The 26,970-nt window shown below is 52.0% G+C and overlaps 2 protein-coding genes across 10 annotated transcripts in view; one reads left to right on the forward strand and one right to left on the reverse strand.

Moving 5' to 3' along the window:
- The first annotated feature begins 6,950 nt into the window (after positions 1 to 6,950).
- Positions 6,951 to 15,926, forward strand: ZNF687 (zinc finger protein 687). 5 transcript variants are annotated; one of them, XM_059931028.1, is made up of 9 exons: positions 6,951 to 7,103; positions 10,481 to 12,606; positions 12,756 to 12,934; positions 13,354 to 13,530; positions 13,624 to 13,786; positions 13,932 to 14,264; positions 14,392 to 14,504; positions 14,699 to 14,840; positions 14,985 to 15,926. In XM_059931028.1, the coding sequence occupies exons 2-9, from the start codon at positions 10,498 to 10,500 to the stop codon at positions 15,480 to 15,482; spliced, it is 3,714 nt and encodes a 1,237-aa protein (XP_059787011.1). In that variant the 5' UTR covers positions 6,951 to 7,103; positions 10,481 to 10,497; the 3' UTR covers positions 15,483 to 15,926. The 5 variants fall into 5 exon arrangements, with proteins under 5 accessions (XP_059787011.1, XP_059787003.1, XP_059787038.1 ...); XM_059931020.1 differs by having other exon boundaries at positions 6,951 to 7,088; XM_059931037.1 differs by lacking the exon at positions 6,951 to 7,103 and adding an exon at positions 7,226 to 7,294.
- A 418-nt stretch (positions 15,927 to 16,344) lies between these two features.
- Positions 16,345 to 26,970, reverse strand: part of PI4KB (phosphatidylinositol 4-kinase beta) — a 28,763-nt gene continuing 18,137 nt past the window's right edge. For 4 of the 5 annotated variants that reach the window (XM_059931070.1, XM_059931080.1, XM_059931090.1 and 1 more), the window contains 7 exons: positions 25,666 to 25,775; positions 24,973 to 25,077; positions 24,664 to 24,787; positions 23,682 to 23,947; positions 18,670 to 18,802; positions 18,305 to 18,425; positions 16,345 to 17,237 (listed from right to left, as the gene is read on the reverse strand). In XM_059931070.1, the coding sequence (XP_059787053.1) occupies positions 17,056 to 17,237; positions 18,305 to 18,425; positions 18,670 to 18,802; positions 23,682 to 23,947; positions 24,664 to 24,787; positions 24,973 to 25,077; positions 25,666 to 25,775 (1,041 nt within the window). In that variant the 3' untranslated portion in view covers positions 16,345 to 17,055. Of the gene's footprint in view, positions 17,238 to 18,304; positions 18,445 to 18,669; positions 18,803 to 23,681; positions 23,948 to 24,663; positions 24,788 to 24,972; positions 25,078 to 25,665; positions 25,776 to 26,970 lie in introns of all 5 variants that reach the window. The other variant, XM_059931099.1, reaches the window with a different exon arrangement.

Genomic DNA, 26,970 nt, shown 5'->3' on the forward strand with positions numbered 1-26,970 from the left:
ACCCTTCACCTTTTTAAGCACTTGGCTCCAGGAAATTTTCTCTGTCTCTTTACTGCAATGTCAGTTTTTCCTCTCTACAGGATCTTTTCTACCAGTGTACTAACATACTGCAATTTCTTCATCTTGAAATAGTCCTTTCCTGTCTTTTTCCTCCAGTTACCACCCCATTTCTTACCTTCCCTCCTTTGAAAAAATTGTCTATAGTCACTGTCTCCTTTTTTAAAAAAATTTTTTTGCAACCCCTAGTCCATTCTTTTGAACCCACTACAGGCAAGTTTTTGTTGCCCTCAATCCACCTAATCTGTTCTTATCATGATCACCCATGACCTCCATTTGGCTTAATTCATTGGTCAGTTCTCAGGCTTCATCTTATTTGATCTTCTAGTGGCATCTGACAGGTCATTATTCTTTCCTCCTCCTTGAAACATTCTTTATTTGACTTCAAGGACACAACCCTTTCCTGGTTCCCTCCTTCCTCTTTGATCTTTCTCAGTCTCCTTTACTGATTCTGTTCACCTCCCTGACCTTTAAACTTTAGAGTTCCCCATGGCTCAGTCCTTGGACTTTTTCTCTACATTCCCTTGGTAATCTCATCCACTCTGACCCAGATTTTTATTTTATTTTATTTTATTATTTTTTTATTTTTTATTTTTTTTAAATTAATTTATTTGTTTATTTATTTTTGGCTGTGTTGGGTCCTCGCCCCTGTGCGGGGGCCCTCTCCAGTTGCGGCAAGTGGGGGCCACTCTTCATCGCGGTGCGCGGGCCTCTCATTAACGCGGCCTCTCTTGTTGCGGAGCACAGGCTCCAGACGCGCAGGCTCAGTAGTTGTGGCTCACGGGCCCAGCTGCTCCGCGGCATGTGGAATCTTCCCAGACCAGGGCTCGAACCCGTGTGCCCTGCATTGGCAGGCAGACTCCCAACCACTGCGCCACCAGGGAAGCCCTTATTTTATTTTTTTATTAAAGTATGGTTGATTTACAATGTGTTAGTTTCTGGTGTACAGCAAAGTGCTTCAGTTATATACATATATAGTATTTATATTATACATATATTCTTTTTCATATTCTTTTCCATTATGGTTTACTACAGGATACTGAATATGGTTCCCTGTGCTATACAGTAAATTCTTGTTGTTTATCTACTTTGTATATAATAGTTTGTATCTGCTAATCCCAAACTCCAGATTTATCCCTCCCCCACTCCCTTTCCCCTTTGGTAACCATAACTTTGTTTTCCATGTCTGTGAGTCTGTTTCTGTTTTGTAAATAAGTTCATTTCTGTCATATTTTAGATTCCACATATAAGTGATATCATATGGTATTTGTCTTTCTCTCTTTGGCACTTCACTTAGTATGATAATCTCTAGGTCCATCCGTGTTGCTGCAAATGGCATTATTTCATTTTATATATATATACATATATACACCACATCTTTTTTTTAATATCACATCTTCTTTATCCATTTATCTGTCGATGGACATTTAGGTTGCTTCCATGTCTTGGCTATTTTAAATTGTGCTGCTATGAACACTGGAGTGTATGTATCTTTTCAAATTATAGTTTTGTCTGGATATATGTCTGGAAGTGAGATTGCTGGATCATATGGCAACTCTATTTTTAGATTTTTGAGGAACCTCCATACTGTTTTCCATAGTGGCTGCACCAATTTACATTCCGACCAACAGTGTAGGAGAGTTCCCTTTTTTTTGCACCCTCTCCATCGGTTATTTGTAAACATTTTTAAAATAATTATTTATTTATTTATTTTGGTTGCACCAGGTCTTAGTCATGAATCGCCGGCTCCTTAGTTGCAGCACATGGGCTCCTTCGTTGTGGCAGGCAGGCTCCTTAGTTGTGGCATGCGGGCTCCTTAGTTGTGGCATGCGAATTCTTAGTTGTGACATGCGTGTGGGATCTAGTTCCCTGACCAGGGATCAAACCTGGGCCCCCTGCATTGGGAGCGTGAAATCTTATCCACTGTGCCACCAGGGAAGTCCCTGTAGACTTTTTAATGACAGCTATTCTGACCAGTGTGAGGTGGTACCTCATTATAGCTTTGATTTGCATTTCTGTAATTAGCAATGTTGAGCATCTTTTCAAGTGCCTGTTGGCTGTCTGTATGTTTTCTTTGGAGAAATGTCTATTTAGGTCTTCCGTCCATTTTTTGGATTGGGTTGTTTGTTTTTTTGTTATTGAGTTGTATGAGCTATTTGTATATTTTGGAAATTAAACCCTTGTCAGTTGCATCATTTGCAAATATTTTCTCCCAGTCTGTAGGTTGTCTTTTCATTTTGTTTATGGTTTCCTTTGCTGTGCAAAAGCTCATCAGTTTGATTAGGTCCCATTTGTTTATTTTTGCTTTTATTTCTACTGCCTTAGGAGACTGACCTAAGAAAACATTGGTAAGATTTATGACAGAGAATGTTTTGCCTCTGTTCTCTTCTAGGATTTTTATGGTGTCATGTCTTATATTTAAGTCTTTAAGCCATTTTGAGTTTATTTTTGTGTATGGTGTGAGGGTGTGTTCTAACTTCATTGATTTACATGCAGCTGTCCAGCTTTCCCAACACCACTTACTGAAGAGAAGGTGGTGTTGCATATTGTATACTCTTGCCTCCTTTGTGGAAGATTAATTGACCGTAGGTATGGGGGTTTATTGCTGGGCTCTCTATTCTGTTCCATTGATATATATGTCTGTTTTTGTGCCAATATCATGCTGTTTTGATTACTGTAACTTTGTAGTATTGACTGAAATCTGGGAGGGTTATGCCTCCAGCTCTTTTCTTTTTCCTCAGGATTGCTTTGGCAATTCTGAATCTTTTATGGTTCCATATACATTTTAGGATTGTTTGTTCTAGTTCTGTGAAAAATGTCATGCTTAATTTGATAGGGATTGCATTAAATCTATAGATTGCTTTGGGTAGTATGGCCATTTTAACAATATTAATTATTCCAATCAAGAGTATGGGATATCTTTCCATTTCTTTGAATCATCTTCAGTTTCCTTTATTGTTTTATGGTTTTCAGCATATAAGTCTTTCACCTCCTTGGTCACGTTTATTCTTAAGTATTTTATTTTTATTTTTTTGATGTGACTTTAAAAGGGATTTTTTTTTACTTTCTCTTTCTGATATTTCATTGTTAGTGTAAAGATCCAGATTTTAAATACTTTCTAAAAGCTGATGACACTCAAATTTATATCTCTCAAGTATATATATATATATATATGTTGAGCTGCTGAACTTACCCCAGAACCTGCTTCTCCTGCAGTCTTCCCAGCTGAGGAAATGGTAACATCATTCTTCTACTTCCTCAGGCCCCAAAGCTTTGAGTTTCTTTTTCTTGTACCCCACATCCTACCCTTTTAAAAGGTAAGTGAGGAGACTTCCCTGGTGGTGCAGTGGTTAAGAATCCGCCTGCCAATGCAGGGGACACGGGTTCCATCCCTGGTCCAGGAAGATCCCACATGCCACGGAGCAACTAAGCCCATGCGACACAACTACTGAGCCTGCACTCTGGAGCCTGTGAGCCACAACTACTGAGCCTGCGTGCCACAACTACTGAGCCCACATGCCTAGAGCCCGTGCTCCGCAACAGGAGAGGCCACTGCAATGAGAAGCCCGCACACCGCACCACAATGAAGAGTAGCCTCCGTTCGCCACAACTAGAGAGAGCCCGTGCAAAGCAACGAAGACCCAACACAGCCAAAAATAAATAAATAAATAAATAAATAAATAAATTTATTTAAAAAAAAAGGTAAGTCAGGCCACCATGTCATTTGTCACCTTCCCATCGTACTTTGAGAGAAAGCCAAAGTCCTTCCATTAACCCCCTAAGCATCCCATGATCTGATCCACTCCTCCCACCCCCTTACCTCTCTGGAAAATGCTCCCACCTCAAAACCTTGTAGTTGTTCCCTCTTCCTGGTATGTTCTTGTCCCAGATACCTGCATGGCTCATTCACAACTTTTCAGTCTTTACTTAAATGCCACCTTCTCAGAAAGGCCTTCACTGTCTACCCTGTCTAAAATTGCACCCCTCCTCACACGTCTTGTCCTCCTTCCCTGCTTTGCTTTTTCACATTTAAAAAAAATTAATAGACTTTATTTCTAAGAGCAGTTTTAGGTTATAGAAAAGTTGAGCAGAAATTACAGAGTTTCCATATGCTTCCTTTCCCTTAGTTTCTCCTGTTATTAACATCTTGTATTAGTGGTACATTTGTTACAATTAATGAATCAATATTGGTACATTATTAACTAAAGTCCATTTCTTACGCTAGGGCTTTTGACAAATGTATAATGTCATGTAACAACTATTACAGTGTCATAAAGAAGAGTTTTTTTTTTAATTAATAATTTATTTTTGGCTGCCTTGGATTTTTGCTGCTGCGTGCTTTTTCTCGTTATGAGCGGGGGTTACTCTTCATTGCGGTGTGCGGGCTTCTCATTGCAGTGGTTTCTCTTGTTGCGGACCACGGGCTCTAGGTGCGCGGGCCCAGTAGTTGTGGCACATGGGCTTAGTTGCTCCGTGGCATGTGGGATCTTCCTGGACCAGGGATGGAACCCGTGTACCCTGCATTGGCAGGTGGATTCTTAACCACTGCGCCACCAGGGAAGTCCCAAGAATAGTTTTACTACACTAAAAATCCCCTATACTCCACCCGTTCATCCCTCCCTCCATCCAAAACCTTAGCAAATACTGATCTTTTTATTGTTTCCATAGTTTTGACTTTTCCAGAATGTCACATAGTTGGAATCATACAGTATATAGCCCTTTCAGATTAGCTTCTTTCACTTAGCAATGTGCATTTAAAGTTCTTCCATGTCTTTTCATGGCTTGATAGCCCTGCTTTATTTTTCTCCTCGGCAATTTCTTACATGGTTCTGTATATTTTTCACTTACCATATTTATTGTCTTGTCCACAGGAATGTATGTGTCACAAGGACAGGGATTCTTTTCTGTTCTGTTCACTGCTGTATCCCCAGTGCCCACAACAGTGTCTTATAGACTGTGCTCAAGAAGTATTAGTTGAACTAAAATATTTCTTGAATACAATTAGTGTATCTAATTGAAGAACAAACCTATCCAGAACCCTCCTGGCAAGGGAATATGTGAAAAAGTGTTTAGCTGTCTGCACTCTAAGAATTTCAACTCCACTGCCTTCGACCTTGGGCAAGTGACCTAACCGAACCTGTCTGTGCCAGTTTCCTGCTCAGTAAAATGGAGCTAATAATAGCACTTCCCTCACAGGGTTTTGGTAGCGATTAAATGAGTTACTATACATAAATTCTCATAATAGGTCCCACACATAGTACGTGTATATGAGTAGTAATTATGGCTCCATACAGGAAGACTCAGAGAAGGAGATGAGAATGAAATGCCGGTTGGCTACATCCAGTATGCGATTCTAGTTAGTTGTTCAGAGGTGGACGAGGCGCCGTGCGCTGGAGCAATTGCAGGCAACCTTGAGAAAGACGGCGCCGGAAAGGGGAGCACTAATCCCATTTCCCCAACGCTTTACAAAGCACTTTTACATTCTAAACGCTTGAAATCCTCACAATTATGTCTGGTGGGCATTATGATCCCAATTTTATCCATGAGAAAACTGGTTCGGGGAGGTTGAACGACTTGCCCGATGGAACCATGTGATAAGTGGTGGCCCCAATATTCCCATCCAGAGGTTCTGATTCACACCTCAATACAGTCGCTATTACCCACGAAAACTCTCAGGGCGCGCCAGAGTGTCCGGGGTCCAGGGGTCCTGGACAGGGTAACAGAACCACCTTAATAACAACATCCAGGTTGTCAGCGGCTGTGTGCAAGGCAGGATGTGCAGGCTCGCCGGCCGGCTAGGGTGTGCGAAAGCTGGCACGCTGGACTTGCAGACGAATTCTGCAAGCGCTTGCGGATTAGAGAGTATCAAGGTAACTCAATTTCCTAGCATCCCCTCCCCTTCCCCCGCCTCCAGGGGGCGGGGCAACAAAGCGCGGGAAAACCGGCCTCGACTCCACCCCCTACCCCGTGCTGGGGGCGGGGAAAGGAGAACTCTTAAATGGGTAATGGACACGGGGCGGGTTTCCCCCTCCCCCATCTCCGTGCTTAGAAAGCGTTCCACAATGCCGCTTTAAGATCCCTTTGGAAATGGCCCAGGCCACGCCAGCACACTAACGTCACCTCTCCCCTACTTCCGGTCTGCAAGCCCGTCCCAGGCTTCAGGTGCCGGTGCCTTCCACACTCCAAATCCCGCCCCCGCTACAAGCCCTCCTGCAGAGGGAGGAGCAGTGGGTGACGCCATGGCCCAGGAGCTAGCCCGTGCGAGGACCCCATCCATTCAGATTACATGACGATTTAGGCAGTGGGAAAACCGCGAGGAAATGGTCAACCAGATGACGTGATGCTTTCGGTGACGTCCCATTCTGTGACTTCTGCACGGCATGACTGACATTGGGGTTTAGCTTGAGAAAACACCGCAAATGGATCTACACATCCGGGCTCCACTCGGGGCCAACGCGGTTCTCCTCAACCTGCCCAACAAATAGAAGCAGAGAGTTCTCTAAATTTGCATAAGTGAACTGCAGGCTTCAGGGATCGCGGCCAATAGGGAGTGAGGGGGCGGAGACGCACCTGGGATAGTCACCGCCTCCGGTAGGAAAGCAGGGAATCAGACTGGCTTCTTTTTAAACGACAGTGGCGGAGGCCAATCATTTTTGAGATGCACAGATGGGGCAGTGGGCCCCGGCGCAACCAATGGGAAGAAGCATCTCCAGAAGGACTAGGCTTCTTGCCCAATGAGGCTGGGAAGCCTGTGCGGAGCTGTTTCCGAGCGGCAGTACTTAAGACCAACCCAGTATGGAGCTGGGCGGGGCGCAGTACTGAACGATGGGGGTATTGGCCAATGGCGAGTGCGAAAGCGGGCAGCCCAGACCTGGAACGCGAAAGGAGCTGAGGGAGGGGGAGGCTGAACCGGGAGAGAAGCAGGAAGTAGCGGCGGTCGTGGGGAGGGCGGCGGCGGCGACGGCGGCGGCGGCAGCGACCGGAGCAGGGAAGAGACCGCCGGGTCTCGGCCCGCACGGGGAGCGGAACAAGTAAGCGTGCCTGGGGTAAATACCCGCCTTTGGCCCCGCCCCCTGGGGGGGCGGGTAAATACCCCCGCCCCTCCCCCACTTGGTCAACTACCCCCCTCGCCGCGTCGCCCCCCGGGATGGCTTCTACCGGGGCCCCGACGTCGCCTCCATTCCTTGGGGCCCGTGGGCGAAACTCCTAGCCTGTTGAAAGCACAGCCCCTAGCAGGGTAAACGTGGAGGGGGGGGTCGGGGTCCCCAACTCCTGGCGCCCCTAGCCCGAGAGGCGTCCGAAGCGCGGCCCGGGGACTGGAAGCTGCGGGATGTCGCGACCTAAAATGGTGTCCGTGTCCGGGGGTGGGGGCGGGGGAACTGGGCCAGGCCGGAGCGGAGCCTGCACCCCGACTGGGCACGGGTCAGCGTCCGGGCCCGGACGGGACCCAGGCTCGTGCCCCAGGCCGCGGCGTGCCTTCCGATTCCTCCCCAGTCTCGAGAGAGCCTCGGGAGCCCTCGAGGGGAGGAGGCTGCGCTGCGCAGGGAGGGAGGGGAGGAGGTCGGAGTTGGGACGGACCCCGGCTGGAGAGCTGCGAGTCTGGCAAAAACTGTCCCCTCCCCACTTCTCTCTTTCCACGCCTCCCCTGCTCCGGTGTAGTTTTGGGCCGGGAGGTGCTGCGCGGCAGCTCCCCGAGGGCCTGGCCTGGCCAAGGCCCGTTCTTCCCTTAGCACGCTGGTGAGAGCTAGAAAAGCGCGGCGCGCCTCAGTTTCCCCTCTGGCTTCTCCCATGTACACCCCGCCCCCTTTCCGCAACCCTGGACATGCTCCCCGCGCCGGTCATCGGCAGATGGCAGGGACTTAATTCCGGCCGCTGCCCAGCTTGGCGGCAGCCTAATCGCCCCCGGCCGCCGGCCCCTCGCCCTCCTCTGCGCAGCAGGCCCCGGGCCAGGGAAAGGGACGCGGAGCCCCCACCCGACCCAGGCCAGTTCACCCTCTTCCTGTTCAGCCCCTTCCTTTGGCTTTTGGGGAAGAACAGAGGGAAGGAGGGGGGCTGGAGCCCAAGAGACAGGGCGCAGCAGCCGCAGAAAGGCCTGAGCCGTGGGGCGGGGAAGCCTCTTCGGCCTTGAGCTCCGCTGCTTGATCTACTGTCTGCTCCTGGCTCTCCGATGACCTCTAAGTCACTTGGACGCCAAAGGGGGAGTTGCTTGGGGGAGGCAAGTTTGCAGATGTTTGCTCATAGTCCCCACTGATCTGTGCTCCACCAGCCCACTTTTCTGAGGGCCTGAGCGGAAGGTAGCTTTGGTCTCGGGGTCGGGAGGGAGCCGGCCAGGGGAGGGCCCTAGCGATCCAGCTGGGCAGAGGCAAGGGGCAGAGGGCTTTGTTTAAACCCAGATCCTGTAAATTAAGTAGAGGGGGATGAGAGGAGCACTCCCCTTTCGTTCTTCCTGTAGTTGGTACCCTCTCCCTCCACCCCCATCTTGGTCCCAGCAATGCCAGCTGCCACCTGCTGGGACTATCTCCAGTTACAGTCTAAAGGCTGGAAAGAGGTGAGAGAATTGGCCCTGGGAAATGGCTTGCCTTGTGGGCAGGGAATGTGGAGGGAAAGAGACTTCTTCAGTTGCTTCTTCCTAGGTATAGAAACACTTGGAAGAAATGGGTAGGGAACACACCTGGGTTCCCCACAAGCTCTAGGCTGGCCTTCTTGTTGGTTTAGTGCCACATAAGTCTTGTGGGACTTTTTTTTTTTTGTACTGGGACAGATGGGGGTTGGGTGAGACTTCCTGGGCCACTGTTGCCAAGGGAAAATGAAAAGGATGAGGAGTGTGAGTTGGGGATAAACTGGGGTGAGGAGCTCAGAGCAGAAATGACAGGGGTAAGGGGCCTGGCTTTTCCCCGTTGTGGCAGCTGTGCTGGATAAGCTCATACCCTGGAGTTTTAGCCCTGAGAGAGCAAGATGGAGAAGGAGGGAGGGAGGGAAGGAGGAGGGGTTGGCTAGGGGAGGGCCAGGCACTCTTGGGAAGGTAGGTGAGCGAGCAGCAGGTGTTTGTGACAGGAGAGGCCTAGGCTGGGGCCCTTGTGACCAGACTGCTGTTATGGTTTTCCCATTTCTTCTTTTCGTCTCTTTCTGTTCCTGTGTCTTATTCTTTCCATCTTGGTCTCTTGGGTAACTTCCCTGAGCCCACTTCTCCCTGTTAACCAAGCTAGATCTCCAGGTGCCAGTAATGACCCCAAGTGGCCCAGACTTGAGCTTACATGACCCCTGGCTCTTGTCTCTGACCCCAACCCTAGATTTCCAGTGCTTATTCCCTCCCAGCTCCTTTTCGGCCTGGCATATCCTTGTTGTCCTAGCTGTAATAATAAATCATACTCTGGGTTCTGGCTCTCACATTTATGATTCATATCATGCTCAGAACAACCCTATGATATATAGATTACTTATCCCCTCTTTCAGACAGCAAAAGTAAGGCGGTGGAGTAACTTGCTTATACAGCAGGCCATTGATAAGGCTGGAACTAGAATCAATTCTTACATCTTGTCTTAAGTCACATGCCCCTTTGTACACATGGCCTTTCAGATCTCTGGACCCCCAGAAGATCCATGAAGAATATGAATGGATCCCATGCTGCCATGAATGAGCCCTTAAACCTAGAGCATCATGTACATCCTCCTCCTTAATAGTAGTATTGATTAATTGATTCTGTGCTGGGCACAGGAGGGGTTGAAGTGGTTTCAACTAAGATGCTCACTGAACTCCCTCCATCTCTACTCCCTTATCTCTTATCTGTATTTATTTTATTTTATTTTATTTATTTTTGGCTGCGTCAGGTCTTAGTCGCGGCATGCGGGATCTTCGTTGAGGCATGTAGTATCTTTCGTTGCGGTGCGTGGGCTGCTCTCTAGTTGTGGCACGCAGGCTCCAGGGCGCGTGGGCTCTGTAGTTGTGGTGCGCGGGTTCCAGAAAACGTGGGCTCTGCAGTTTGCGGCCTGCAGGATCTCTAGTTGAGGCGTACAAGCTCAGTATTTGTGGCGCGCGGGCTTAGTTGCCCCCAGGGCATGTGGGATCTTAGTTCCCTGACCAGGGATCAAACCCGTGTCCCCTGCGTTGGAAGGTGGATTCTTTACCGCTGGACCACCAGGGAAGTCTCTTTTATCTGTATTTCTGAGAAGTCTCTTTTCCTTTGCTTTCTCTGGATCTTGGTGTCCTCCCTGGAATGTGCATACTACATTCCTTTCAATTTTAGGGTTTGGCAAAACAGGTGCCTCCACCAGCTCTCTAGGATTTGCCCTGTGGTGGAGGTGTACCCAAGTCAGAGTGTGCGTGGGTTCTGAGAGCAGATGAATTTGGAGATCTTGAGGGAGGAGGTCCAGTGTTCCTGCTTCCAGAGGTCTCAGTTTCTCCCTCTTTTTCCTGTTTTCCTCAGGTCTGGGACCTGTTGCCATGGGGGACATGAAGACCCCTGATTTTGATGACCTGCTTGCTGCCTTTGACATCCCCGACATTGATGCAAATGAAGCCATCCACTCTGGGCCAGAAGAAAATGAGGGGCCAGGAGGCTCAGGGAAGCCAGAACCCAGTGTAGGAGGTGAATCTGGAGCAGCAACAGCAGTGGCTGCCGGGGATGGCCCTGGGTTGCCCGCCCAGGCCTCTGACCATGGCCTGCCACCGCCAGACGTCTCGGCAGTCAGCGTCATTGTCAAGAACACTGTGTGTCCTGAGCAGTCGGAGTCCCTGGCTGGGAGTTCAGGAGGGGAAGGGGCCCGGGCTGGGGGAGTGACTAAGGAAGGGTCTATGGGACCTCGTCTAATGCAAAATGGTTTTGGGGGCCCTGAGCCATCCCTTCCAGGAACCCCGCACTCTCCAGCTCCTCCCAGTGGGGGTACCTGGAAAGAAAAATCCATGGAAGGCAAAGCTCCCCTGGACCTCTTTGCTCATTTTGGGCCTGAGCCAGGGGAGCACCCCGATCCCCTTCCTCCCTCTGCGCCCTCCCCACCTCGGGAAGGGGCCCTGACCCCACCTCCTTTCTCCTCTCCCTTTGAGCTGGCCCGGGAGAATGGCCCAGCCCTCCTGCCCCCTGGTTCTCCCCCACTGCTGGGGGCCTTGAAGCAGGAAAGCTGCAGCCCTCTTCATCCCCAGAGCCTACCAGGCTCAGGCTCAGGCTCTAGCCCTGAGGCCACGGGCGTCCCTGCCAGTGTCTCCCCTTCCCGGGTTGCAGGGGTGTCCTTCTTCAAGAAGTCTCCAGGGCACCAGAGCCCTCTTGCCTCCCCTAAAGTGCCCAGCTGTCAGCCCCTAAAGGAAGAAGAGGACGAGGGACCAGTGGACAAGTCTCCCCCAGGAAGTCCCCAGAGTCCCTCTAGTGGAGCCGAGGCTGCAGATGAGGACAGCAATGACTCCCCTGCCTCCTCCAGCTCCTCTAGGCCCCTCAAGGTACGGATTAAGACCATTAAAACATCCTGCGGGAATATCACAAGGACTGTAACCCGGGTCCCCTCAGACCCTGATCCCCCTGCCCCCTTGCCTGAAGGGGGCTTCCTGGCAGAGGCTAGCCTCCTGAAGCTGTCCCCCGCAACCCCGACCCCTGAGGGTCCAAAGGTGGTGAGTGTCCAGCTGGGTGATGGCACGAGGCTAAAGGGCACCGTGCTGCCCGTGGCCACCATCCAGAACGCAAGCACTGCCATGCTGATGGCAGCCAGTGTGGCCCGCAAAGCCGTGGTTCTGCCTGGAGGCACTGCCCCCAGCCCTAAGACGATGGCTAAGAATGTGCTGGGTCTAGTGCCCCAAGCGCTGCCCAAGGCTGAGGGGAGGGCGGGGCTGGGGGCTGGGGGGCAGAAGGTGAACGGTGCCTCGGTGGTGATGGTGCAGCCCTCTAAGCCGGCCACTGGGCCGGGGGCAGGGGGTGGCACCGTGATCTCACGGACCCAGTCCAGCCTGGTGGAGGCCTTCAACAAGATCCTCAACAGCAAGAACTTGCTGCCTGCCTACCGGCCAAACCTGAGTCCACCGGCTGAGGCCGGGCTGGCCCTGCCGCCCACGGGCTACCGCTGCCTCGAGTGTGGGGATGCCTTCTCGTTGGAGAAGAGCCTGGCGCGACACTATGACCGCCGGAGCATGCGCATCGAGGTCACCTGCAACCACTGCGCCCGCCGCCTAGTCTTCTTCAACAAGTGCAGCCTGCTGCTGCACGCCCGTGAGCACAAGGACAAGGGGCTCGTCATGCAGTGCTCGCACCTGGTCATGAGGCCGGTGGCCCTGGACCAGATGGTGGGGCAGCCGGACATCACGCCCCTGCTGGCTGTCCCACCTGCCCTCGGACCTCCAGCCTTGCCTGCCTTGGGCAAGGGTGACGGGGCCGTCACCTCCTCCGCCGTTACTGCAGTTGCCGCTGAGGCCCCTGTGCTGCCACTCTCAGCTGAGCCGCCTGCCGCCCCGGCCACCTCTGCTTACACCTGCTTCCGCTGCCTGGAGTGCAAGGAGCAGTGCCGGGACAAGGCCGGCATGGCTACCCACTTCCAGCAGCTCGGGCCCCCCGCCCCTGGCGCCACCAGCAATGTGAGTTACCTTTCCCAGCCCCTCCCTGGGACGGGGACAGCCAGATGCCACGAGGACAGGATCTAGGAAGGTGTGGGGACTTGGTTAGGAGAAGGAGTGGGGGACAGGCCAATCCTCACAGACTCACCTGGTTTCAACCCCCTCGACAGGTGTGCCCAACCTGCCCCATGATGCTCCCCAATCGCTGCAGCTTCAGTGCCCACCAGCGCATGCATAAGAACCGGCCTCCCCACGTCTGCCCGGAGTGTGGGGGCAACTTTCTGCAAGCCAATTTTCAGACCCACCTCCGGGAGGCCTGTCTGCATTTCTCTCGCCGCGTAGGATACAGGTGCCTCCCACCTCTCCTCCCCATAGTCTCTCAACACTTTTCCTCCTGTACTTGGTGGTCTCATGGCTCCTGGGACCAGCCTTTCAGATGGCCTCTCACGGTGGTGAGCCCCGTCTCTCCTGTCGAATCACTCAGCCCCGGTGTGTTAGCAGATGCAGCCAGAGCGCTCTCTGCCTTCCCTTCGTTCCCCACGCAGAGGGAGCAAGCGGGGCCCCCTCCGGAGCATCAGCTCTGCCTCTGCCTCCGCAGGCCTCCCTTGGGGAACTGGGTACTGCAGCTCCCTCCTTCCTCCACTGGCTCGTGTTCCACCGCTGATGAGCTTCTTAGGGTCCACCCAGTCCCCGAGAAGGAGTGTGGGGCTGGAGGTGGCCGTGGAGATGCCCCCAGCTCACCACGGCACCTCCTGCTTACTCCCCAAGGTGCCCCAGCTGTGCAGTGGTGTTTGGGGGTGTGAACTCCATCAAGTCCCACATCCAGACGTCACACTGCGAGGTTTTCCACAAGTGCCCCATCTGCCCCATGGCCTTCAAGTCTGCACCCAGCGCCCACGCCCACCTCTACACCCAGCATCCCAGCTTCCACACGCAGCAGGCCAAGTGAGACCTGGGGAGGGAGCGTGAGGAGGGGCGGGTGGGGGGACTGGGCCTCGATGGGGCAGGATGTCTGCACTGTCTTCTCCACCCGCCCAGGATGATCTACAAGTGCGCCATGTGTGACACAGTCTTCACTCACAAGCCCCTCCTCTCCTCGCACTTCGACCAGCACTTGCTGCCCCAGCGTGTCAGCGTCTTTAAGTGCCCATCTTGTCCTCTGCTTTTTGCCCAAAAAAGGACCATGCTGGAACATCTCAAGGTACAGGAGTCGAGGGACGGAGGCAGGGTGCTCCGCTGTGTTGACTGGGGACCCCTCCGGAAGTGGGAGCAGGGGAGAAGCCGGGACTCTGGCAAAGCCAGGCCCTCCCCCACACCAGCCATCCCCCCTTGTCTCCCTCTCACAGAACACCCATCAGTCTGGGCGCTCGGGGGAGGAGACTCCTGGGAAAGGGGCCGGGGGTGCCCTTCTGACCCCCAAGACTGAGCCTGAGGAGCTGGCTGTGTCTCGGGGAGGAGCAGCTGCCCCTACTGAGGAATCTTCTTCATCCTCAGAAGAGGAAGAACTGCCCAGCTCCCCTGAGCCCCCTCGCCCAACCAAACGGCCCCGGCGAGAACTGGGGAGCAAAGGCGTCAAGGGCGGGGGTGGGGGCCCTGGAGGCTGGACCTGTGGCCTTTGTCACTCCTGGTTCCCTGAGCGTGACGAGTATGTGGGCCACATGAAGAAGGAGCATGGCAAGGTGAGTGGGGTGCCCCCGGGGAGCAGGATGGGCTGGAGGGGCAGCATTGGGATTGACCTGTGTGGCAGTGGGGATGGGGTCCTGCGTGGAGCCTGGCTCTGAGACCCCCCAACCCCTGCTCTCCTAGTCAGTGAAGAAGTTTCCCTGTCGCCTGTGTGAGCGCTCCTTCTGCTCCGCCCCCAGCCTGAGGCGCCACGTCAGGGTCAATCACGAGGGTATCAAGCGAGTTTACCCATGCAGGTAACCCTTACCCCCTCACCCCCTTTCTCTTTTCTGTCCGGCAGGGTGCCCCCAACCCTGGTTCCCCAAAATACCTTCCCACCTGCCTCTTAGGTCTGAGCGGACTGACGGTTGAGGCCTCCCTCTGCTCAAGCCACGAGCCTTGGTCTTTGGGCTGTGCCGCTGGAGCCCACCCCGCCCGCTCTCCCCTTTAGGTATTGCACAGAGGGAAAACGCACCTTCAGCAGCCGCCTGATCCTGGAGAAACACGTCCAGGTCCGGCACGGCTTGCCGCTCGGGGCCCAGTCCCCTGGCCGGGGGAGCGCCCTGGCTCGGGGCCCTGGTGCCAGAGCCCAGGTAGGCGGAGGCCCACGCTGCTGCGTGAGGGCTGTGGGAGCGGGAGCCTGCGCGGTTATAGCCGAGGCCTCAGGAAGCTGGGCAGGGGTGCCAGGGACGGTGGGGGCTGACGGGGAGGCCCAGTTTCTTCACTCTCTTCTCCAGGGGCCGGGACGGAAACGCCGCCAGTCCTCTGACTCTTGCAGTGAGGAGCCTGACAGCACGACACCTCCAGCCAAGTCCCCCAGGGGCGGCCCCGCGGCGGGAGGCCACGGCCCCCTGCGCTACCGGAGCAGCAGCTCAGCGGAGCAGAGCCTCATGGTGGGGTTGAGGGTGGATGGCGGCGCCCAGCAGTGCCTCGACTGCGGCTTGTGCTTCGCCTCCCCTGGCTCCCTGAGCCGGCACCGTTTCATCAGCCACAAGAAGAAACGGGGTGTGGGGAGTGCCAGTGCCCTGGGCCTGGGGGATGGGGAGGAAGAAGCCCCCCCTCCTTCCAGGTCTGACCCAGAGGGGGGAGATTCACCCTTGCCAGCTTCTGGAGGCCCACTGACATGTAAGGTCTGTGGCAAGAGCTGCGACAGCCCTCTCAACCTCAAGACCCATTTCCGCACACATGGCATGGCGTTCATCAGGGCTCGGCAAGGGGGCAGTGGGGACAACTAGGGCCCAGGCCTGGACTCACTAGCCCCTTCCCTCTTCCTTGGGAGCCTGGGTCACTGCTGCCGCCTGGTCCCTGGGCTGGGGAGTTCCATTAGAATTCATGTTTTGTTCAACTCCTCTCCCGCTAGCCCCCAAGGACAAGCTTTTGAGAATGGTAGTTATTTGAGGTCCCTGCCTTGGGTTTGGCCCTTGGGTCCTAGTAGAGTGGGTCCTCCATTCCTTTTTTCTGAGCCCAACACTAATTATTTTCTTGCTGCAGCCCCCCATGTGGGACGGGGGGTGTGGGAGGACGGGAAGGCCCAATGCTGGGGTGGTCAGGGGCACTCTCCTCAACCCCTGTGGGCACAGATGGCAGCCCTGGCCTTGCCCTAGTGCCCACCCGCAGACTCCCTGGCACTCAAGCCCTCCACCCCTGCAGTGCCTTTCACTTATCTTTTTTTTTTTCCCCCAGAAATCGGGGGGGGGGGGAGGGGGGTTGGTGGAGATGAGTCCTGTCAAGGGGGTCCCAGGGAGAGGAGGGGACAGGCTCTCAGGAATCCTTTATTCTTGCAGTAATAATAATACTAACAAACTGGGGGAAATGGGAAGGAGAAAACCAGACCATTAAAACTGCTCGTGGTTTAATCCCCATTCAAGCTCCTCTTTTTATGTGACTTAGACAATGTGGACGTGTCTGGGAGGGGGTGAGTGACAAAGCTGGGAAGGCCCTTCTTCAGGGAAGAGGTGGTATTGACCGAGACAGGCAGGGAAAAAGCAATCTATCTTCCTCCACCTCGTTCTGTGTGGTGCCGTTTGTATCCTGGACACTGAGGCATCTGTTCACTCCCTACCCCTGAAAAGAAATACAACTCAGAAATGACACAGATGGCTAACTAAGGACTTTATTTCAAACAAAAATTAAAAATAAAAAACAGAGCTATTTCCCTGGGTGTGGGGAAGGGATAAGGGCAAGGAATTCCCCATGGCTAGGCCAATACCCTCAGACTGGAGGGGCTGTGATCATTCCCTTCCTCACTCCTGGGATGGGGAACCTCAGCAAGTGCAGGACCCTATGCCAAAGCCCACCTACCAAGGGGAACTCGGGCTAGGGGTCAGTCCCTGGGAGGTGACAGAGTTGGGCAGCAGCATGGCCGAAGGCCAACCACAGGATCAAGTCCTTAGTACCAAGAACCTACTCTTTTCTCCTTCCTGGGACCCAGGACACATTAAGAGGATGGCCTGCGGAAAAAACCTCTCAAACCCTAGTGAGGAGAAGAAAGGCCCCAGTGTCCCTCACATTTATCACTTCTGTTCTCTGGAGGGCAGTGAGCCCTGGAGTCTGTCAGGTGGTAATACTGACACAGCTGGCGGGGTGCAGCAGGGAAACCCCAGCAAGTCTGGACCCCACGGCTGGTTCTCCCAACCCCCCTGGCAAGCTCTACAGTTACCACATGATCCTCTGTATTTCTTGCCTTCCATTTCCCTTGGTGGATGGCTGGGTGGGTAGGGCTTCCTGGTTTAGGGTTTCTCTGACAAGGGCCTTCCCAGGGAGGGTCCCCTGAATCCCCCACTGCTCCGGGGCCTGAGAAGGAGGATGTCACATGATGCCGTTGGTGAGGTACTGGAAGCCATCGTAGAGTTTGGTGGTGATAGACCGCATGCTGCCGTCCACCATCTGCTCCACCAGCAGCTGGAGCTGCTCCTCAGTCATGCTCATGTGGAACCTCTCCTTGAGGTTGCGGATGGTACTGGAGCCATGGAAGCAAGGAAGCTGAGAACCTGGGGGCAGCAGCAAGGGAACAGGGTCACGGATGGAAAGGAGGGAGCGGCAGTGGTAACAGCCGCCGTAGCCAGTGCAGAGCCGGGGTATCTAAGGTGCCCCTTCCCTCCCACCTCAGAGAGATCCCTGACAAGTGTGGATGCGGTTCTGCTTGGGCAGAGAAGGGAGAATTGTTAGGAGGCCCTTCTTGAGCCCTTCTTTATCCCACAATCCTAAGCCCCTCTAGGTGAGGGCACGAGGGCAGAGGGCCAACACATCTCCCCCAGTAAGGGCGGAAGGAGCAGCCTTAGGACCCAGAGGGAAGGCTGGGAAGAGTCTAGGGAATGGGCCCTGAACTGGGCACTTATCTGGTTGCAGGCCTCTGCCTACGCTACGTCTGACACTCACAGATGACCTGGGCCACCGTCATCACGGGGCCAGACGGGGATGCTCCTGAGCAACGGCGACAACCTGTGGGGTGGGGGCAGGGATGGGGAGGAGGAGACTGGCAGCTCAGACCGGGTGGACACCACAGCCTTGAGGAAATGGGGACGAGGGCCCAGGGATCCTGGACAAAAGACTGTAGATGGCAAGGCCGTGAGGAAACAGCAGTGAAAGTAGATAAAGATGAGAGAGGAACCCATCTCGGCTCAGAGCAGAAGGGGTGAGTATCGGGACAGGGAAGGGGTCTGAGGAGAGGGCAATCAGAGGTCAAAGGCCAATGACTGAAAACACCTGAGCTGGTGAAGAGCTGAGCGATGGAAGTTAAACAAGGGGCGGGGAGATGAGAAGGGACCAGGAGGCTGGAGCTGGGACTGTTCTTCCCCTGAGTGCGCCTAGGACGTAGTTTCTGCTGCCTCGCCCTCCCACCCCCAGGACTAGCTCTGTCAGGAATCAGGAGGAATGTGCCAAAGGAGAAACAGGGCACCGGATCAGAGCTGGAAACCCTCTGGGAGGCCCCACCCCCAGTCTTGAGGTGTAATCAACTTTCTGGAGGTTCCATGCCCCAGGGCCCCAATGTAAGTGGGAATCCCGGGGCACTATGGGTACCGCCCTATCCGAACGCCTGGCTTCTCCCCAGCCCCACCTTGCTGCATGATCTCCACGATCTGCACCACCTTATCCATGTGTTTCCGGGCAGCAATCAGCCCCTGCAGCATCAGCATCTTGTAGTAGTTGAACATGTCGCCATCCAGGCCGCCCATCACCTGGGAGGAGAGGAGAGAGCTGTGTGCGCAAAGGGGCTCAGTGTCAGAACTTCCTCCCTTGGGCAAACGTGCCAAACTCCGTTACTTCCCCAACTCTTATCAGGCAGGAAGCCTCCCAGGACATCCAACCTCACCCTGACTTATTGCCATATCTGTTCTGTTTGTCCCCATTTGGGGGGAGCCCATCAGCTCCCCATCCCACGACAGAAAGAACACAGTGAGGCAACTCTCCTTCCTGACTCACGTCTACAAACTCTGTGGTCAGCTTAAAGGCTGATGTCTCAAAGCCCAGGTTTCGGGGTGAGCTGGACAGGATGAAGCCAAAGTCGATGTGGATGATGTGGCCTTCTGCGTCCAACAGGATATTCCCATTGTGTCTGAGGAGGGGGCAGAGGAGAGGAAGAGGCAGTAGTAAGTCCCACTGAGGTGGGAGCTTCAAGCTGCAACACACTGGCCACATGACACCGGGCGAGGGCCCTGCCACATTTCCTGCTGCCTATAACTCTGGGTCCAACCTCCTAGAACCCAAAGCTAGCAATGAGAAGAAAGGAAATCAGAAAAGTAAACTGCTAACAAAGCCTGTGGGGTCTCATTTGCTATCATTAAGAGCTTAATAAAATAGGTTAAGATTATCCAAATTTCCCAGTAATTGTGATTCTAAGCACCCAAGCCAATCCCAATCTAGCAGAGAACTGGGAAGCTAGGAAAGAAGGCCTCTGCGCTCCAACCAGCTGTTACAGAGGCCAAGCCCTTGGCTTAGGGGGAGGCCTCCAGTCACAACTTAATTACCTTGTGTTCTGTTTGTAATTCCTATCGGCCCATTGCATATCAGAAGCCCCACCCCAACGGAAGGGAGCAGAGATCCCAGGCTGAGTGGAGTTTAAATGTGAAATAGTGTGGGGCTTCGAGGAGTCAGTTTTAACTATCTGGTAAAACCACTTATGTAAAAAAATTCTCAGGAGGCAATTCCTACAGGCTAGCTGCTGGAAGAACAGTTAAAGGGAGATAAATCCTAGGTCTCTGTGATTCCCACATGAATGGCCAGTCGAAAGAGGAACAATTAACATGCAAAGCATGTGAGGCCTGGCCCATAACAGACCTCCTCAGTGTCAACAGAGGCTTTGTTAGGCTAAGAGCTCACGGTCTGAGGCCACCTTCTCTGGGGTTGGTCTGACTGGCCAAAAGACAGGGGACAGAGGGAGAACCCAGTCCCACCCGAGTCCTCCCCCTCTGGGAAAGCATGACAAATTTAGCAACACACACAATCTTGAAAGCCAGAAAGTTCTAGATGTCCTAGTCCAGCCTCTCATTTTACAGGTGAGAGGTGAGGAAACAGAGGCCCTGAGAGGAAAACTGACTTACTTGGCCAAGGTCCCAGGCCAGTGAGAGGCAGTTTCTCTCTCTCCTTAAGTGCTGGAGTTAGCTCCAGCCGCAAAGCTACGGGGGACTCATTCTGAAGCAGTTAAGGAGACCTTCAACTGCTTCCAGCTTGGGGCCCCCTTCACTGCTGCCACTTCTCTCCAGTGGATGAGTCCATTCATGACTTGACTACATCTACTCTTTTTTGAGTTATGAAAGGTTTACCAGCTGCCTGTCCCCCTCTCCCCCTTTTAAAGGATGGACTCCCATCTTCCAAATATATTAGTCTCCTAAGGAAAAGCCCAGAGGCCTGACTAGCACCTGCTTCCCTGCCTCCACTTACTCAACCCAGGGGGTTCAGGCTCCAGACTCTCTGGGCCCTGGGTTCCAAATGCTGACTCTTTAGGGACAGTCTAAAGCTTGCAACCAGATTCCTTATAAATAATGATATTTCCCTCAGTCCTCAAATGCAAAGCCTCTGCTGGCTTTATCTGTAAGGCTGGCAGGGTGGAAGGAGCACAGGTTCTGAAAGTTCCCTGACCCTTACTTATTTCCCTCCTGAGGAAACACCTGTCTGACAGCATTTTCATCTGGTTTCAGTATAAGAATGTCAGGCCAAACAGGCCCGTGAAAAGATGCTCAACATTGCTAATTATTAGAGAAATGCAAATCAAAACCAAAATAAGGTATCACCTCATACCAGTCAGAATGGCCATCATTAAAAAGTCTACAAATAATAAATGCTGGAGAGGGTGTGGAGAAAAGGGAATGTAATTTGGTGGAGCCACTATGGAAAACAGTATGGAGGTTCCTTAAAAAACTAAAATTAGGACTTCCCTGGTGGCACAGTGGTTAAGAATCCGCCTGCCAAAGCAGGGGACACGGGTTCAATCCCTGGTCCTGGAAGATCCCACATGCCCTGGAGCAACTAAGCCCGTGCGCCACAACTACTGACCCTGCATGCCACAACTACTGAGCCTGTGTGCCACAATTACTGAAGTCCGCACACCCTAGAGCCCGTGTTCCACATCAAAGAGAAGCCACCACAGTGAGAAGCACGTGCACTGCAGCAAAGAGTAGCCCCCGCTCACCACAACTAGAGAAAGCCCATGTGCAGCAAAGAAGACCCAACACAGCCAAAAATAAGTAAATAAAAAATAAGATAAAATAAAATAAAACTATAAAAAAAAACCCCCTAAAATTAGAGTTATCATATGATCCAGCAATCCCCCTCCTGGGCTGTATCCGGAAAAGACAAAAACTCTAATTCTGCCTGCCAATGCTGGGGACACGGGTTCGTGCCCTGGTCTGGGAAGATCCCACATGCCGCGGAGCAACTGGGCCCGTGAGCCGCAATTACTGAGCCTGCGCGTCTGGAGCCTGTGCTCTGCAACAAGAGAGGCCGCGATAGTGAGAGGCCCGCGCACCGCGATGAAGAGTGGCCCCCACTTGCCACAACTAGAGAAAGCCCTCGCACAGAAACGAAGACCCAACACAGCCATAAATAAATAAAAATAAAAATAAAAATTATTAAAAAAAAAAGAAAAGAAAAGATACATGCACTGGACTTCCCTGGTGGTGCAGTGGTTAAGAATCTGCCTGCCAATGCAGGGGACATGGGTTCAAGCCCTGGTCCGGGAAGATCCCACATGCCGCGGAGCAACTAAGCCCATGTGCCACAACTACTGAGCCTGAGCTCTAGAGCTGGTGAGCCACAACTACTGAAGCTCACATGCCTAGACGCCGTGCTCCACAATAAGAGAAGCCACTGCAATGAGAAGCCCACACACCGCAACGAAGAGTAGCCCCCGCTCGCAGCAACTAGAGAAAGCCCACGCTCAGCAACGAAGGCCCAATGCAGCCGAAAATAAATAAATAAATTAATTAAAAGGAAAAAAAAAAAGACACATGCACCTCAATGTTCACTGCAGCATTATTTACAATAGCCAAGGCAAGGAAGCAACCTAAATGTCCATCAACAGATCAATGGATAAATAAGATGTGGTGTGTATGTGTGTATGTATACACACACACACACACACAAATGGAATATTACTCAGCCACAAAAAAGAACGAAATAATGCCATTTGCAGCAACAGGGATGGACCTAGAGATCATCATACTAAATGAAGTAAGTCAGACAGAAAGACAAATATTATGTGGTATCACTTCTATGTGGAATCTAAAAAACTAATACAAATGAACTTATCACAAAACAGAAACAGACTCACAGACACAGAAAACAAATTTATGATTACCAAAGGGGAAGGGGGCGATAAATTAGGAGTATGGGATTAACAGATACACACTACCATACATAAAATAAACAGGGGCTTCCCTGGTGGTGCAGTGGTTAAGAATCCGCCTGCCAATGCAGGGGATACACGTTCGAGCCCTGGTCCGGGAAGATCCCACATGCCGTGGAAGCAACTAAGCCTGTTTGCCCCAACTACTGAGCCTGCGCTCTAGAGCCTGCGTGCCACAACTACTGAGCCCGCGTGCCACAACTACTGAAGCCCACGCACCTAGAACCTGTGCTCCGCAACAAGAGAAACCACCGCAATGAGAAGCCCACACACCGCAGTGAAGAGTAGCCCCTGCTCGCTGCAACTAAAAGAAAGCCCACGCGCAGCAGTGAGGACCCAATGCAGCCAAATAATAAAATAAATTAATTAATTAAAATAAATAATAATAAAATAAACAGCAAGGATTTACTGTATAGCACCGGGAAGTGTAGTCAATATCTTTTATAAACCTATAATGGAAAAGAATCTGAAAAAGAATATGTGTATGTGTGTGTGTGTGTGTGTGTGTGTGTATACCTGAATCACTTTGCTATACACCTGAAACTAACACAATATTGCAAATCAACTATACGTCAATTAAAAAAAAAAAAAGAATGTTAGGCCATCATAGGCACTTAATAGATGCTAGATTTCTGATAAGCGGCTCTGTTTAGCTGATCTTAATGTGCTGCCATATCACTGGAAGCACAGGCCACTGAATTAGTGCCTTCCCAGGACAGCTGCCCTATGCCCTCGGAGAGGCACAACTCACAGGAGCATTCTAGGTATTGACCCTGAGTCACTGTCTGGAGACAGTCTTAAAAAGCAGAGCCTCAAGGGTGTAATTATCTTTGTATGGTATGTTGTTCATCTATATGCGAAGTTGAGCTTCATAAAGGTCACATGATATCGAGAGAAATGACAGCTCTGGGCAAAACAACAGATACTTAAGAGTTTGGAAATCATATGTTGGAACAAGGAGGAGCGTTTAGGGCTGGGGGTTTCAACTCTGTGTCCACCACGTCTCTCACATCCATCTGCTCCTTTCTGCCGTCAGTCACCACCACTGCCCTCAGGCCAGGCCTCATTACCTCTAGCTTCACTGCAAAGGCCCACTTACATCCAACCTCACCCACAGTGCCAAAGGGCACATTCACTCAACACAGACTGGATCATGGCATTCCCTCTGCCTGCAGAATAAAACTCCTCAGCCTCATAAGAAGGCCCCACTAATCTGGCCTCAACTTATCTGACGTCACTGCTACTACTGTGCCATGCAGTGTGGCCCAAGCTTTAATCACCTCGAGCGGTTTCCTCTGCCTGGGACATCCTTCCCCCACAGCTTTCTCTGTCCTCATTCCCATTCGTCCTTCAAGACCCTGCTTGCTCAAACCCTTGCTCCTCGCATAAATCCTTCACTTCTTTGGCCCTTACCCTGGTACTTGTCAGTCTGCCTCCTAGCCTTAATGGCACATGAACGTGTCTGTCTCTGCTTAAAATATGTTGTTTGTTTCATCTTTACATTTTGGCAATGGAAGGTCGTGATGAATAAATGAAGGGACAGAGGGAACCCTGAAGAAAAGCTTAGGACGAGGGACAGGAATTCACCTACCTGTCCTTGACTTGCAGCAGGTAGCAGACCAAGCAGTAGCCAGCACAACTCTGCACAAAATTGCGCTGGGCACTGAGGAATGCCTCAGTAGTGTAACTGCCATGCTCCTGCAGGAAGTAATCGAGCAAGGAGAGCTGTGACTGTTTCTTCACCTGGTGGATAGACACAGCATTGACCACTGGTTCAATCATGCCACTGTCGGCCGAAATCACAAGAATCTTGTATGGCTTGATCCACAGGGGTACTCGCTCCTGTTCCCAAATGGACTGTGAGAAAACACAGAGGCACTGTGACTCTCTAAATGGGGGGAGGAGGCTAAATTCCCCTCTGTCCCCAACCTTGGACAGTTCCCATCTTTAGTGGCTTTGAATTCTAGGCCACCAAGTGAGTAAAACCCCCGATCCCACTGAGAACCAGGAAGTTTTGAACGGAGTCCAGGGTCTGACAAGACACAGGTGGCATGTGGGAAAAGGTATCTCATAGAGATGTCCAAAAACGGGAGGGAGAAGAGGAAACCTCGCTGTCACCTCCCAAGCTGGGTGAGTGGGAGCTATTAACCCAAGTTGAAAGAACAGGGAAAAAGACCAAAAAGGATTTAGGGTCAGAGAAAGTTTCTCCAGAAAATGAAAATATTTATATAAAGAACTGATTAAACAGGTGAAGTTGCTTGTAGGCAACTAACCTGGGGGTCAGGGATTGACATCTCAGCCCACTGCAACCCACTTGCTGCAAATCAGTTGGGAGTTCCGATCAGTGATCAGAACAGGTGCCAGTCACAAAAGGGCCACAAGAGATCGCTGTGGAGCTGCTCCCGGGGCTGTACTTCCTGGTAGGAGCACCAGCTTAGTTTAACGTAAATCCAACTTAGACCTGGGCAGGAAGATGGTCCCCAGCAGAGCTCCCTGCAGAAGGACCTGAGTGATCACCTCAGGTGGCCTGCAGATGGGCTGAGTTTCCCTTCTTTCTCCCTCCCTTCTCTTACCTGCAGTTGCTTCAACACCTGGAAGGCCAGCAGCTCCTGCCGAAGGTCATCCCCACACTTGACAATGACTGACAGGAGCCGCCAATTGGGGAGATGGCCATAGGGGGAGCCCTCTCTAATGCGCCTGTGAAGAGAAGCAAAAAGATGTCAAAGGGTGATGCCAGGTTGAGGACAGAGACACGGCTTCTATCAAAAATCCAAATCAAACTCCTCACAAGGTAAGGACTCAGACCGCCTGGGGGCCTGATGGATTTTGCGGTGGGTGGTGGGCTGAGAGACAATATGGATGGTGGACCCCACCCAACTCACCGCACTTTCTCCTGCCAGGGCTCTTTGAGAGCAACTGCAGAAGGGTCTTCTGGGTCTCGTTTGAAGGCTGTGGGGGTGTGAGCCAGCTGCTCCGAAAGGCGCCGTCTAGCAGGAAGAAACTATATCATTTGCTTGGAGGAGTTACCCCAGATCCTCATGTCCCTGTCTATGCCAGCATTTCCTGCACTGTTTTCTTGATTCTGGGCACACAGAGATAGAAACCTGGGCTGAGAGAGACTCATGGAAGGAAACACACCACTGATATCTTTTTGCTAACCTGGTGGTTTGTAATCATGTTCAATGCAGATTACCAGGCCCTGCCCATTCTCCTACCAAGATTCTGCATTCAGAACAGGTGTGGCTCCCGCATCTGCATTTCCAACAAGATCTCCTCCCTCTCCCTGGATTCTGACACGTGTGTCCTCAGACCCACTCTGGGAAACGCTGTTGTAATTCTTTCCTCTGGTGCTTTCATTCCTTTAGAGTCCTTTTAAAATTTAACTTCTTTCTGTAGTAGCCCAGTAATTTCTCAACCCACACCTTCAACGCCTCAAGTTTGGTGGCCTCAGGACAAGGACAGAGTAAGGAGAGAGAAGAGAGAAAGATACAGGTTGACAGACAGGAAGGGGACAAAGAGATAGGCAGTGCCTAAGAGAGGGATGAAAAATGACGGGCAACATGGCCTGGCCATACCGGATGTCACCTGCTGCAATGAACACAGGCTCCTTGCTCTCTTGGCTGGTGATGCTGTCCACGGAGAACTGGGAGATGTTGTCACAGCTGTTGGTGTGCACTTCAGGGAGCTGGGGAGAGCAGGGGACTGCAGGTCAGAAGCGCTGAGCACAGGGGTTGCCTCTCTCACCTCCTCCTCAGATCACCCTGTGTGCTGCCATCTCCACGACACGATCAGTCCTCCCTTCCAAACCCTGCTCCAAAAAGCCTCCCCTGGTTACGCACCATCCTGACCACTTGGACCCCAAACTGCCTAGGCACCCCCCCTACCCCGCACACAGATCCTCTAGCAGTGTTTTTCAATGTGTCAACTACCTGCATCAGAATTACCTGGAATGCTGCTAAAACGCAGATCCCAAACCCCACCATCAATCTGAATTAGAATTACTGGGAATGGGATCTGGAAGTCTGAATTTCTAACAAGTTCTCCAGAAGACTTCGAATGCACTCAAGTTTGCAAACCACTGCCATGACCATCACAGAAAGCTGAATTTTCAGCCTTATATTGAGAGCTCCCCAAGGCCAGGGATGCATTCTCCCTTAGGGTCCAGAACAGAACCTCTCCAGGCTAGGTTCCTCTGAGCATTTCTTCAACCTAAGCCATTCAGTCTTATCTCCCCATCTCTCTCTAACTATAAAATACTCTACCAGACCCCAAGGTCCATATCAAGTCCCTTCTTTACTCTTTCCTTTGTACAAGTGCATTTCTCCTTAACCCCATTGATCACTTACTGCACATTGCCTTGTTGTGTATCTTATACATAGATTTTTTTCTTAAATGTCTGCATCCAGTCTCCCCATTTGGACTGTAAGCTCAAGTACAGAGAGTCTGCCTTTTCACAAAGTGAAATCTGGTTGTGCTACAGCTCTAATAAAATCCTGCTCTGGATCCCTACAACCCCAGAACAAAATCCAGGTTTCTTTCCACAGTTTACAGGATCCTTCTTACAATCTGGCCCATGACGGCCTCTCCAGCCTCATTCTTCACCACCTCGTCATCTCACGACCACACATCACAGCCACACAAAATTTCTTTCTATTCTTAAAAGGGGCCAAGCTCTCTCATGTCTTCCAGTCTTTGCACTTGCTGTCTCCTCTGCCTGGAATACTCTGTACAGCTAATTCCTACCTACCTTCAGGCCTCAGCTGAGATATTATTTCCTCCAGGAAATCTTTTGGGGCATGTCCAACCCCAAGTCTGGAATAAGTGCTACCTCCACCCTCAGGTGCTCCCATGACACCCCATCCTCTCCAGCACAACCTGGA

Source organism: Balaenoptera ricei, chromosome 1 (genome assembly GCF_028023285.1).
Source record: "Balaenoptera ricei isolate mBalRic1 chromosome 1, mBalRic1.hap2, whole genome shotgun sequence".
NCBI classification, from domain to species: domain Eukaryota; kingdom Metazoa; phylum Chordata; class Mammalia; order Artiodactyla; family Balaenopteridae; genus Balaenoptera; species Balaenoptera ricei.

What these genes read in the sequence shown, in the direction of transcription:
- ZNF687 (XM_059931028.1), top strand. Translation starts at nt 10,498, where the DNA reads ATGGGGGACATGAAGACCCCTGATTTTGATGACCTGCTTGCTGCCTTT. An exon ending in TTCCACACGCAGCAGGCCAA is followed by an intron (nt 13,531 to 13,623) that starts GTGAGACCTGGG and finishes CCACCCGCCCAG; the next exon opens with GATGATCTACAAGTGCGCCA. An exon ending in CCATGCTGGAACATCTCAAG is followed by an intron (nt 13,787 to 13,931) that starts GTACAGGAGTCG and finishes TCCCTCTCACAG; the next exon opens with AACACCCATCAGTCTGGGCG.